Genomic DNA, 14,027 nt, shown 5'->3' with positions numbered 1-14,027 from the left:
AACTGCTTCTCTTTTATTTATCAGCGTGCTAATGGCCTGTCGCTGCCTGGCTCTCACAGAGGGCCGGACATCAGACTCTGATTTCACAGCAGCCTGGTGCCTTTTTATAGTAGAGACTGATCAATGTCATCAGTCCAGACAAGCAGAAATGCAAGTCTTAAGTATCTCATACTGACTGTATATGAATTGTCAGCGTTTCCTGCTTGGAGTTGTATTTTGCAGTTGCAGGAGTCTCGCTGCAATTAAAGCCTTACATCAGGTGAACAACTTGGATCGAACTGATGATTTGATTCTACTCTTGCTATGCTGTAGGAATGTTGTTAATTAGATCTCAGTGCAGTTTCTGTAGTTTGCTGTGTTTGTCTTAACGAGCTCTGCAAGGCCTCTCTTCATCACAGCTGCTTGTTAAATATGTTCTTTTTAGTTCGCAGCGTTTATCAGCTTTGTTGGGAAAAGTGATGCATTGGTTGTAGCTGTAATTATCAAGACTAATTTCTTAATTTAAATTGGTTTCATGGATGGAGATCAAGATTAGCTGTAACAGTAATTTAGACATAAGTAAATGCCTCTGGTGTCTACATTACAGTTTGCATATTATTTAGGTTTTTCTTCTCCAGTAGATTATCGCAAAGGAAAAGTTATTTTGTAAATAAACACTCTTTGGGTTAGAGGGTTTGATTGAATCAAATAACTATAAGGTTCAGGGCTTGGCTAAATAACAAACATTCGATTAGAAAGACCTGGTTCAGAAAAAAAGATTCCAGTGAACATGATACAGCAGAGATTAAAGTTAAATGTAAAAAACTCTTGGAAAACAGTTTTGGCTTCAAAAGGAAACACAAGCAGTTTTCTCCATCACCTCAAACACAACCATTTCATACAATATGAGGAGTGATGATTTGAAACTAACAAAAGAAAACTTAACTGCACCATGTTTCAGACAAAACAATTAATTAATTTAGCTAATGTCAATACATAGTGTTATATTGTAGGGTTAAACAATTAATCGAAATACTGTCGAAATTGCAAAATGACCAATGCAGTATCCAAATCGCATCGTGTCACAACGTACTAATGAAAATGAAACATTGTGGTGCTACAGCCTATAATCATATTCTCCAGATGTGAGGGAACATACTTGATTGGAACAGATTCCAGCAAGAATAACAACATTTCCTTTTCTTTTTTCCAGTAAAAACGTGTTTAAATGATCATTCAGTCAGACAAAAATCATGGCTCAAATTGCAGTTGCAGTATCAGTCAAAATAATTTCAATTTGATTTATGGGGTTATTTGATAGTTAAAGGCATATTTGTTCTAATTTAGCAAGCAAATGCCTTTAAGGGTTGGAAACTACTGAAAATATTACTCCGAGTCATAATATGTGATTTTGTGCTTATTGTAGAATTATTAATCTTGTGCACAGGTATATTTAAAAAGACCTACAGGCCTACAGTTTCATTTCAGGTTCGCAGAGGAGAGTCTTGTGATCTTGATACTGATTTAGGGTGATACTGCCCAGCCTTGTTAAGGACACAAATACATATCTGCACCCGTTAGCCTAAAATCTGCAACAAGGTCCACACTCAATTATCAATTTGATTCAGTTTTATGTGTGAAAACATTAATCTAGGTATTGCTGTGGCACTAAAAACTGAGGCCTCAAGTGATAAATGAGTGTAACTGATAGCATAAACACTGAATTTTCTAATAACATCTGCAAAGAACCTGTATATCAACTGTGAACAAGACCCTGACACGCCTGGGGCAACAACTCACTGCCAAAAAGGCAGCTGAGCCGGAAGGCAGCATTTTCAAATTACCTTGTTTTTTCAGCCAACCTGGAAAAATCACAAAAAGCCGATTTTGAAAATGCAATAACTCAATTAACTGCTTGAACAGCAAAACATTTTAATGGTTTCTAAAAAATTATAGTCTTATGCAGCACCCCTGTAAGCGAACTTCATGCCCTCTGGTTGCATCGTCAGAAGGCTTCGCAGAGGCAGAGATAACTTTGTTGTGAAGTTCTCTCTCAGCACCTGCAGGGAACTTTTGAAGTGCCAAATGTAAAGTTAATTTCCTCTGCATCTGCCCATTGCAGACCAGCTATTAGAGTATTAGCAGACACATTGCCCGTAGGAGCATAATAATGTACTTAATGTACTCGCTCATTCTCTCTTGTTCTCCAGTTTCATGCCCTGACTCTCACAATAACTTTACTCCCTCTTGGTTGAATAATGTGTTCTCCGCTCTGTCTCCATCTCTTCCTCTTGACCACTTCGTCTTTACTTTTTACCTCTCAGAATAATGTCCTCTACCTTCCCCTCCTCCCTCCTTGTTCTAATATACTTTCTGTCTCTGTCTCACTCTGTCTTCAGTTAACATAATTGAGAGTGGGAGCCGAGTTGAGCTCATTATAAAAACAATAGCCCCTGGAAGTGACCGGCCTACGGAGGAGTTATCAAAACTCTGCCTCAATTACAGTAAACCGTGTGTCGGCGGAGTGCTGTTAGGTTATTCTGCCGAGGACGCTGGGAGATATTAGATGTTACCATAATGACAGCGCCTAGACGGACTCATCCATATTTAGGAGATGGTGTTGGGTTTATTTGGGGGAAGTTTTTATGGGACGAGTTATTACTTCCATAGCAATGACCCTCTGCAGAGCTCCAGAGTGGCAGTTTTCACTGATATACCATTAATGTGGTTTTGTTGTCAGACAGAGAAAGGGAGGAAAAGATAACTTTCTGTTTATTATTCATCTGTCCAACATGTTGGTAGATCAAACCATTTTTAACTTTGCAGTACTGGTGCAGATAGGATATCTGAGTTTCAGTACCAGAACAGTAATATACTTTGAAAAATATAAGTATTATTTTAATATTGTAAAATATTGTTAAGTTTTTGACAAAATGCTTTCTTAAAAATGAACAAAACAAGCCAAAAACTTCCATTGTAGAATTTTATCTAAACATAAGCTGTTTTGCCTAAACGGAATACAGAAAGTTTAAAATCACAATTTTTTCTGACCAAAGGAATCAATAAGGGTCTAAATCTGACCCAACATTCACTGCCATGTTTCTTAATCTGAAATTTTTTGATCTTGATATTTTGTCTGTGTGAATCACCAGAAGCCCTGTGATACAATATCATAACCAGCCTGACAAAGGGTCCAATCTGGGCCACTGGATGACTTTGTGCGCAAGTATGAAAGCTGCAGAGAAATCATTAATTTTCCAGAAAAATACTCTAAAAAGTAAAATTCCAATTATATTTCTTAAGAAATCTCAGGCTGTTCATCATCTAGTTGACTGAAAAAGCAATTGATTTTATTGTTTTAAATTTTTGATGCCATGCCAACAGTAAAGTATAGTGGCTTGGTACATAGTTATGTTCGTGACAACACCAATCTAGTTTCAGCATAACCAGGGAAAAATTATGGGCCTGCCTCGACCACGCCCATTGTGTTGACTTAGTAATTATTTGCCTCTACAAACTTGTTACATGTTACTGACTAGACAAAATCATCACGTTTAGGTCATGATATGCTTGCGCTCCATAGGTTTTTCTCCGTTTGCCTATTGTCTAAGCATTATATTTTAAGTGTCTCTGAGTGCGCAGGGGTCTGCTATGGTATGGGTGTGGTAAATTACGACATCAGAGGGTGTACGCATAGGCTCTGTTCTGAGAGCCATGTACGCCCAATTTGTTTGCAGACTTATCCGTGGATCTTATGGATGCTGAACTAGTGCACATACCTGTCACAGAGACTCCAGGAAGTAAAACAAAAAGAACGACTATGCATCCGTCGTGTCCGCAGCTGTCCATGTGTTTGGGAATTTAATCCAGGCTTCAACCAATGACGTCACGTCACCATGACGTCATCAGGGAGTAATTTTTTTCAGACTTTAGAAAACTCTCAAAAAAGTCATTTCATTGCCCATATTTGAGCCTGTGCTCTTGACTCCAATGAGGAGGCAGTTTGCTGTTAACACACACCCTGCGATGCCAAAACAGTCCACAGCAGGAACGCGGCCACGCTCGCCCACCTTCCTCCTTCACTCTCATCTCATCCATGCTGCTTAGCGGCAGGTGGGCGGGGCGGGTGTGGTAGGTGTCCGTCTGTGTCATTCAGATTACTGTAGGAGGCTTTAATTCGGTGTGTTGATGTTCCAGCTCATTCCCAAACTCCTCTTTTGTCTCTGCTTATTAACCCTGTGGTGCAGAATCCCCCCACACCTCCCTCAGTACTCTGCTCTACAGCCAATTCTCTCTCTTCTGTCTTTTCTTTCCCTCTGTCCTGCCCTCCCCTCTTTTGTTTTTCATTATGAATGCCCCAGCAACCACCAACCACAGGTTTGGCAAAAATATATAGAGAGAACAGGAGACGAGCCAAGGATGAAAGGATGAGGGTGGATGGTGGTGCAGGGGGTGTATGTTTTTGTTTTAACTGTGTGTGTATGTGTCCTGCTGTTTGATCAGTGCTGGCGGACCCTCCAGTGTTTAATGTGCTTCCAGTTATCCCGTTTTTCTTTCACCTCATTTTCCTTTTTACTCTCTGAGTCTGTTTTTATCTACAACCCCTTTCCTGTCAAGTTTATGAGAACTTACTCAAAATACTCAGACTGTGACATGAGGTGTAATGTGGACATATTTTGCCTTTTTTGTAAAAGTTTTGTCTCTTCAAACCTTAATGTTTACAAAGAAGCCAGACAGATCAAGCAGGTTTAATATCTGGTTGTGTGAGGGACAAATCAGGGAGCCAGGCAGCAGCTACAGTGAATGAGAGCAAACAGGGGCTGAGTTAAGAGAGGAGTCTAGAGGCAGAGACAGACAGGGAGAGATGGAGAAGCACTAGAGCAGCTGCCAGAAAAGCCCAAATATAGACACTTTATTTTATTTAGACACTTTACTTACGCCATGAATGTTCCATATCCAGGTCACCATGCAAACACAGCATTAACATGCTGCAGCCTGATGCTTCAGTATAATTGTGACCCAAAACTTCCCAAAACAGCAAAATATTTTTCCCTGAGTGAACTGTCTGAGTGATAGGTTTGAGCCTGGAGTGCGTACCGTACCAAAGGACACAGATCAAAGCTCTAGTCTTAAATATACATTTATAATAAAATAAAAGAATTCCTGTGTAGTAAAATTCCATCCTCTTTTGATGAACAGTTTAAAACAGTCAGATGAAGAAGCAGCTGTAGAATAAAAGACATGTCATTAGCATTAAAACTTACAGTAGTTTGGTCTGGTATTAAATAGTGTAACACCAAAGACACAAGTCCTTTGATGGCTCATTAGCATAACAGCCTTGATAGCAGGGAAATAGAAAGAGAAAGCTACCTATCCTAAACTGTTATGGTATGTTCAGACCACAAGTGACTTTCTCAGCACTTGGCCACAGTGTAGCTGGCCATGTTTGGCCGTTTTGTAGCTGTTTTGCCTAAATGACCAACCATTGTGGTTTGTTTTTTTTCCATGGTCAGTTGAAACATGTTGTGTTGTTTTTACAGACATTTGTTCATTTGCTTTTCCAGTGTCAGTAACTTTGTATCTGACTTCCCTGTGCGTGTGTTCATGTTGCAGTCACCCACCAAAGCTGTGTACAACGCCAGACACTGGACGTTGGAGAGTGAAGAGGAGCCCCCTCCACCTTTCTTCTCACGATCACAGGGCGCTCCTGTATGTACACAAATATATGCACGTGCACACTTTCACACTTTTCACTGTTTATTATTTTAAATCATTTCACACCAACCGTCCCCCATCTTTCCAGGCACCGGTCTCAGCAGGAGGATCCAGTAAGGAGCCCTCTGATGCTCAGAAAGATGAGGGTGTTTTTAAGGCTCCTCCCCCTCCTCCCAAGGTCACCAAATGTATCACCGTCCCCACAGATCTCTACCAGGACACCGTCACTGCACTCAAATGCCGCAAGGAGCACAAGGAGGTACTTGAAAATTTTCCACTTTTACTCTGTACTCTACTGTATGACCCCACTTCCTTCTTAGTCGGCCATGAACAGTTGAAGAGGCATTTAGCACTTGTCCGTCCTTTGATGTGCAAGGTGCTTTCCTGGTGGATATTATAGGACAAAGAGTTCAAATTTAGTTTGTTTGCATTTTGATTAATTCCATTACACTGTTATTTAAGCTGCAAACCTTGTTTAAATTCAGTCAGTCCTTGGCTGCATGCCTTTCTCTTTCACGCTCTACTAACTGCTATCAAAATAATACAGAAATGTTTGAAGTGGGGCTGCAAATTATATAGAGATTATTTTGACAAATATTGTGATATGACTCTCCATCAGTGGGAAAGATCGTTTTTGCATCACAATTTGCATTTTCACTGAAAAACTATTAAAATCATGATGATGTAAAATTTGATGTGGTCTGTACCAAACAAACATGTTTTCTTACATCTGGACCAGAACAGGATTTATAGTCCAGAATATCTCTGCAGCAGTGCAATATTTAATGCTGTTATGAAGCATTAATGCTGTTATGATCAAATAATTGCTTTGCCATTTTGTGATTTAAATCATATTTTTGATTAATTGTGCAGTCCTGGTTTTAAAAAAGGATGTATGTCCATGTTTTTCTCATTCACCTCCTGCCCCGTGTTTTTTCCAGCTGTACACAGTCGTCCAGCATGTGAAGCACTTCAATGATGTGGTGGAGTTCGGAGAGAACCAGGAGTTCACTGATGACTTTGAGTATTTGGCTACTGGTCTGAAGACTGGACAGCCTCTCAACACACGCTGCCTTAGGTAAGAACCTGCTGGTTCACACCTCCAGTGGGAATGAAGTGCACCCTCCCCTTCCACTGCTGCTGTGTTCCATCTCTGGCTCGTTTGTTTTTCTTTATACATTTCTTCTCTTAAGTAGTTAAATACCAAATATCAAGATATTCTTTTAACCATTTGCTGATGCTGTGTTTGCGTCTGTGTGTGTTTTTTCTCCAGTGTGATCAGCCTGGCTACCCGCTGTGCCATGCCCAGCTTCAGGATGCACCTCAGGGCCAGAGGGAAGGTGGCTCAGGTCTTCAAAACACTCAATGATGCCCCACAACACCCGGTAAGGATCAGTCAGCACAGATAAACCAAACACCTTCGCTGTCATTCCGATGCTAATGACTTGAGAACAATAAGACAAACAGTAATTGCAGTAAAAGATACTGTATATTCTTTTTTTTGCTAAATCAACATGACAGGTGTCTTCCAGCTAGTTTTCTGAACAGTTATTGTCTATTTTAAGCTGGAGAGGGGGTAGAGCCTGTCAGGACTGTTGCAATGTGTCATTAAAATTAGGAATAGATTAGAAGTCCAACCTCAGGTGATGGTGATTTAGAAAGAATTTATAGGGTGTCTGAGGTCACCTGACAGATTTTTTTTCCTGCTACAGCATGGGGTCGTGATCTTCTCATTTAAATTCAGAAAATCAGTTAAAGTCACGATCAGAGCTGAGATCGGTGCAAGCTCTGTGTACTGTGCTCAAGGCACCAAATAGCTGCTGTTGTGTTGTTGTTATGCTGTGTCTGAAAAGGCTATTTAACTGATTGGAGCCAGATTAGCAGGAGGAAAATTGAGTTCAGAAGCCACAATATGTTACTGTTAACATTTTAGTCTTTTATATTGGTGGTTTAACAAAGTAAATATGCACAAGCTATATTACAACTGCCATCTGCTGGAATTTCAGTGAACATACATACAAATACTGTGCATATTTGTCATAACACATATCGTTAGAAATTCTATAAGGGTGTTTTGATTGATCAGCCAGCGATACATATGTGCAATATATCTAAATAGTTTGATCAGTGGTCTCTATAAAGGCTGATCAAAAGAGCCAATCAAGCGATGAAGCGTCAGGGTCCAAAATTAAGACCGGGCAAGTACCAAAGTACCAAAATCTGGGATGTCTGTCCGCCATTCTGGCAGGTGAATGTTTTTATCAGAATACCCCTGCATTAAAAAAACAAAAAACTATGCTGAGAGTCTGTACTGTGCTTTGGTGTCTTTTATGGGTTTCATACACCAGGACAGGGACTTTGTGGCGCATTCAGGTGCACCTTGTAAACTCCGAAATCTGCATGACTTCATACATCAAAGTGCATGGGAGCTGACAGACTCTGTGATGCATTCAAGTGCCCCTTGTAAACTTGGCCATAGAGTTTTTTTTTCAAAGTGAAGTCATCTGACAAAGCAAAGAGAACTGAATTTGTTTTTAGAAACGTGAATTTTCTTTTTATTTTATGAAACTATACTGTAATGAATGTATTCTCTTTGGTCTCTGCAGAACCTGGCTCTGTGTACAGCGTCTCTGATGTACATCCTCAGTAGAGACCGGTTGAACATGGATCTGGACCGTTCTTGTCTGGACCTGATGATCCGGCTGCTGGAGCTGGACCAGGACCAGGGAGGCGGAGCTGTGGCAGACTCCACTCCTCAGTTCAGCGCCAGGGAAATCGCTAAGATGAAGGAGAAGATCAGAAAGCTCTGTGACACAGTGCACAACAAGCACCTGGACCTACAGAACATAACGGTACTGAAAAAGGATTTTTTTTTCCTTTGGTGTGAATATTCATCACACTGTATCATTTTAGCTCCATGTTCTCAGTGTTTCCTGCTGGACTGTCGGGGTGGAAAAGCCTTGAAACAGCATTTAGACGATTACACCTCTCCACTGAAACCTCTGACTAATGATATTCTTTTAGCAGCTCTTCACTCAGGATGAGTCACAGCCTCCCACATGAGTCAAGATATTTCGAGCAGCTCCACTGGAGCTGAAGATCTTTTGTGATCTAAAACATAGACAGTAAATGTCAGGCTTTGGTGTCAGTCTCTCAGGGTGTTTTTACACCTGTGGGTTTGTCCATTTGGTCCAGACCAAAGGAAGAAAAAAGATATTCCGTTGCCTCTTAGTTCCAGCCAAGTTTGTGTTCACACTGACTTTTTACGGGGTTTCTGTGGGTTATAATAAATCTCATGAAGTCTAGAAACCATTTATCTGAATTTTGGGCCTTAAAATATTTAAGTGGGATTATGAACCCTGCTGGTGTGTTGGGATGTGGCGTGTGGGCTAACGTGATGTTTCCTCTTACCAAAAAATTGGTACTTCTGGACATAATAAGTTAACATTGTTTCTGTTAACATTAATCTTGTCTGATGTGGGTAAGTGCAAACTGTTTAGCCAGTTCAGGATTGAGAATACTACACTGTGGAAAATAACAAATTTGAAGGCCGTCATATTCTTTGTGCTTTTTTGCCAGAATAGACATGAAATAGGTCCTTAATTGCATTCATAATTATCTTAAAAAGGTTAACTGTTTGAAAATTACAGAAACCCCATTTTATACACGAACCAAAAGAAATAAACATGAGGTCAAACAGACTGACAGATAACTCGTTGATTGGACAGTTTTGGTGACTGTCAGTCTGCATCATCATGACACACATGGGGAAATTGAACTCAAGTGTTTGCTCTCACAGCACGGAGAAGCCAGAGTGTCCACGTGGAAGCGGACAGAGATCCACCTTTTCAAGCTGTTGTGGTCTGGTTGTTTGGTCCCCACCAGGGTTTGATTGACAGCTTTCACATTAGCTCAAACAAGCAGCACTGACCTGGCAAACAAACCAAGGTCATTTCTAACTGAAGCAAAAAGGTTAGGTGTGAAAGCACCTTTACGATCAAGAGCCACCGTTTTGTACCAACTTTCAACAGTCACAAATCCATCAGAAAAAAACATAAAATCCAAGTTGTACCACTTCAGAAAACAGTCTTTGATACTGCTGCAGTACATTATGGGCTGAGATGTTACCTGTGTAATAGTGTGAACTGGCTGACTCGTTTTGTCCCTCCCCTCTCCCTGTAGACGGGTCATTTAGCCATGGAGACGTTACTGTCACTGACCTCAAAGCGAGCAGGAGACTGGTTCAAAGAGGAACTACGGCTACTGGGAGGACTGGACCATATAGTAGATAAAGGTAAAAGATATTTTAAAGAATTTGACTCAAAATACAGAAAAAAAATATTGGTAATGCATCTGGTTTCTGATTCTGTCTCCCTGTTTTTGTCGCTCTCTCTACAGTGAAAGAGTGTGTTGATAACTTAAACCAGGAGGACGATAAGGAGAAGCTGGTGTCGGCGCTGTGGGGAGCTGAGAGGTGTTTACGGGTGTTGGAGAGTGTAAGTGTGACACAGGCTATATGGGGAAGTTTTGGAAAAACTTAAAACCAAACCCAACCATTGTCTCAATCTAGACTTTGGACTACGCAGTACTGACAGACTCAACTACATCTTTACAAGTCTGTACAGCTGAAATTAAAATGTGATTGGAATCAACAGGATTAAGGAACTAACAGTTTCACAGTAAAATCAGTAATCAAGACAAAAATAGTTTGACATTTCTTCCATAATCTGTTTACACCATCAAGGTTTACTCAAATGCTAATGCAGAGTTTCCACTTCATGGTGCAGCTCGGCTTGACTAGATCTGCTTTTGACACCAGGTGCATTTCTCAGTTTCGTTTTCCTCAGCAGCTAGTATACCCTCAGTGTAGGTGAGGATTCTTGGTTGATCATCAAAGTGATGCTGCGTGGAACTGCCAGAACAACATATTCAACGTGACATAAACACATAGCAATGGAGGATTTCTTTTCCTTTTGAGAGCCTGTCATTGGCAACCAAACAGAGGACCGTCTGCACTTTGGCTGCCATGAATTGAAAAAAATTATGGTCCGGGTGCAGAATTGATGATCCCCTCTAACTAATCAGTGGTCTGCAGTGTTTTCACTTCACTGTTTAATATTTGCTTAGCTCACATGGAACCTCGACCAAAGTGATGCCAAAAAAAACAGCTATAAGATACTATCCACAGCTTTTTATAAAGAAAAAACAAAGAAGAACTTGATTGTTAGTCAAGCTGAGCCATACCATACAGTGGAAACGGGGTATATTGTTGAGACATCTGCTGACTTGGCTCAGTGGTGCCATGACGTTGGTTGGTCCTGATACTAGTATAGTCTCTGTGGCCCCAGAAGATAATTATTTTTACACAAAGAAGGAAATACAGTTACGCCAATCATTTAAGTCACAGGTTTGTTTCAGATAAGGTTATTTTTTTGGCTCCACGAGGATCCACTGCCACAAAGAACACAGGCCCATGTAACTTTAAACCAAAACCTTATGCGTAACTGGCATGATTAAAAAAAAAAATGCTTGAGACACGGTCTTTTAAAGACTTGGTGATACTTAAGCAAGAAAAAGGTCAAAATCGGTTGTTACTCAGTTCCCAAAATGAGATGTATATATGTATTTTTATTTGATAACTTGAGGTCTCAAAACTTACCTGTTAAACATTTTGTTTGTTTACATGCAGGTGACCGTCCACAACCCGGAGAACCAGAGCTACTTGATCGCCTACAAAGATTCATCACTCATCATTTCCTCTGCAAAGTGAGCGCACACACGGACACACATGCGCACACACACACACACATAGAGTCTCAGCCTCCGTCCCATGTTGTGTTACTTATGTCTGTCCACCTTGTCTCTGTCTGTCTGACTATCTGAAAAAGGTTGAATGAGCTCCACTCTGATAGGATTCAGTTTGAGTGATTTTATATTGACAGGTCTGATTCTGATCGACACGACACTGCTGGTGATTCCGATGCTGTAATAGTGACTTTATAATAACAGAAGTAATTCTCTTCAGTTTCCTTCTTTTTCTTCTTCTTCTCCTTCATCTTATGAAGGTCTTTCAAAGAAGATTCTTGAGGACACACTGAATACTTTGAGTTATTAATCATGAAACTTTTCAAATATAAAAATTAAATTGCAAAATATATCAGCTTCTGCCTTCAGATACCCAGACTGACTCGGCTGTATGACTGTACTGTAGAGTGTGTCTATATAAATCTGTGTATTGTGCATTGTGTGTGTGTGTGCGCCAGTGTGACTCAGTATGGCTGATGGTTATTATGTGTATCATTATCAGGGTTTTGTTGTTTAATTTCCTGGTCGTGACCTCCTGTCAGTCACAGCACTGACCTTTCACCTCTGACCTCGGCCCTGCTGTTGGCAGAGTGTCAGCAGAGAGAGAGAGAGAGAGAGAGAGGGAGAGTGAGTGAGTGAAGTCCACTGTGGAAATGACCTGACCTTGCTCTCTACTTTAGCATCACTTTGCATCTTTGCCCTCAAGTGTTTCAGGCACATATTGGTATATTTGTTTCAGTCCCATCTGATACCATCAGTTTTCTCCAGCTGGAGTTTATGGAATATCTTTTTCAGATCTGACTATTAATTCTTGACCTGAACTGATACAAAAATTAGACATTTCTCTGACTTTACACAAACCTGCACTCACTGGCCATTTCATTAGGCACAATTAAAATCGGATATGATCCAGTTTAACAACTCAGACATGAGTTACATCTTTACAAAAGATAATAATGTGAATCATTTTGATTGAGGTTAATTTAATTACATCTTTATTTTTGAGGTTGTGGTTTGCAGTGGTGTTGAACTGAACTGCATCATATTGAGAGGTGTTGCTAATATTTTGTCCATCCCATTTATATACATGAGAGGGGCAGAAATACCTTTCTATATAATGTAAGGTTGAAACTAATGATTACTTGCATTCTTAGAATAATTACTTAAGCCAATTAATCATTTACCCCACTCACTACAACCTCAAAAATAATAATAAGAAGAAGAAAAAGTTGAATTATTACCTTTCTGACAGTGTCATTTTGTCTGTAAAAGAACTTGAAACACTGTCATCTCTGGCTGTTAAAATGTCCTCTTTTATTAAATGAAAAAATAAACAGTGCTCAGAATTATTTAGGATTAATTACAAACTAGAGAATTCAACACTCCTGTAGTTCAGGGTCTGATCCAACCTGAAATGAACATTTCTGCCAGATATGACTGAAAAGGCTAAAAAGATATGTGCACATGACACGAGTTTACCAGCAGTGTCAAAATTGTTAGAATGAATGTTATTATTATTATTTATTTTATTATTTTTCCCCATTCTTTACACTCGAAATAAATTACAAAGTAAAAAATAAGTGTTTTAATGTATTAGAGCTTCTTCATGACATAAATATCCATAATAATTTCAATAAATGATTGAAATATAAATGCTTACAGCCAAACTTGCAGCCAAAATAAATGTGAATAAATACCTGTCTTCCTAAAATCATGTTTTTAAGTAACTGCCATTATTATATTGCATCAAATCTGAATGTACTGAGCGTGGAGATTTATTGACGTGTCAGAAACAGATAGCAACGTTGCAATTTGCAGTGATTGTTCAGCATTCGTGATACGAGCAGGAGCCAAATCCTCCACTACAAATTCAATTTCCCATCTCGAGAGCCGTCATCCCAGAAAATTACAATGAATTTGTGAAGAGCAAAGACAAGCAGGCACCAGCAGGAAAAAAACTTGTCAGCAATAACATTTTCTCATGTTGCCAGGTGAATGTGTACATTTTGAGAAGCATTGTACTTTATGTCTGCATCTGCCACTGGGCCATTATGATCAGAATATATAGAATTTCATTCCACCTTATTTTCGAGATCGTCAAGTCTGTCCTTTAGCAGAATTCACTATCGGCAATCGGCCAGATTGAGTTGGAAAGTATTGGCAACAATCCAATATGTGTTGTATGTTAAACAACATCTCACATATCAATACTGGCCTCAAAAATACAGTATCAACTACCTCCTCATTCACCCTCTGGGTGACCGGACCATTGCCCCCTATGGAGGGTCTGCAGTGGGGGTGGATGGGGGGTGAAGATGAGGATGAAGGCTAAATGGGTCAACAAAGAGCTGCTGTTTCAGTGGGTGACACAGGCCTGAGTCTGAGCATTCAGCTGTCCTCTCTGTTAACTCGATTAACCCCTAAAACCACAGGGTGAGCGCGAGAGCACTGCCACCTAAACTACGCACAGAGGCTGTGTATTCATTGTCTCCAGGTCTTCTTTCTCTTTTACTCATTTACTGTTCTTT

The 14,027-nt window shown here is 40.0% G+C and overlaps 1 protein-coding gene across 1 annotated transcript in view; it reads left to right on the top strand.

Annotated features, from left to right (window-relative positions):
• Positions 1 to 14,027, top strand: part of waplb (WAPL cohesin release factor b) — a 38,138-nt gene that overhangs the window by 15,785 nt on the left and 8,326 nt on the right. Inside the window, exons 6-13 of the mRNA XM_084740323.1 lie at positions 5,593 to 5,688; positions 5,783 to 5,953; positions 6,636 to 6,772; positions 6,968 to 7,079; positions 8,301 to 8,546; positions 9,877 to 9,988; positions 10,093 to 10,190; positions 11,384 to 11,460. Coding sequence (XP_084596449.1) covers positions 5,593 to 5,688; positions 5,783 to 5,953; positions 6,636 to 6,772; positions 6,968 to 7,079; positions 8,301 to 8,546; positions 9,877 to 9,988; positions 10,093 to 10,190; positions 11,384 to 11,460 — 1,049 coding nt within the window. The remainder of the gene's footprint in view (positions 1 to 5,592; positions 5,689 to 5,782; positions 5,954 to 6,635; positions 6,773 to 6,967; positions 7,080 to 8,300; positions 8,547 to 9,876; positions 9,989 to 10,092; positions 10,191 to 11,383; positions 11,461 to 14,027) is intronic.

The sequence above is a fragment of the Lutjanus erythropterus genome, chromosome 17 (genome assembly GCF_056507025.1).
Source record: "Lutjanus erythropterus isolate fLutEry1 chromosome 17, fLutEry1.hap2, whole genome shotgun sequence".
NCBI classification, from domain to species: domain Eukaryota; kingdom Metazoa; phylum Chordata; class Actinopteri; order Lutjaniformes; family Lutjanidae; genus Lutjanus; species Lutjanus erythropterus.
The sequence above is the reverse complement of the archived record's forward strand: the minus strand, read 5'-3'. Positions and strand labels throughout refer to the sequence as shown.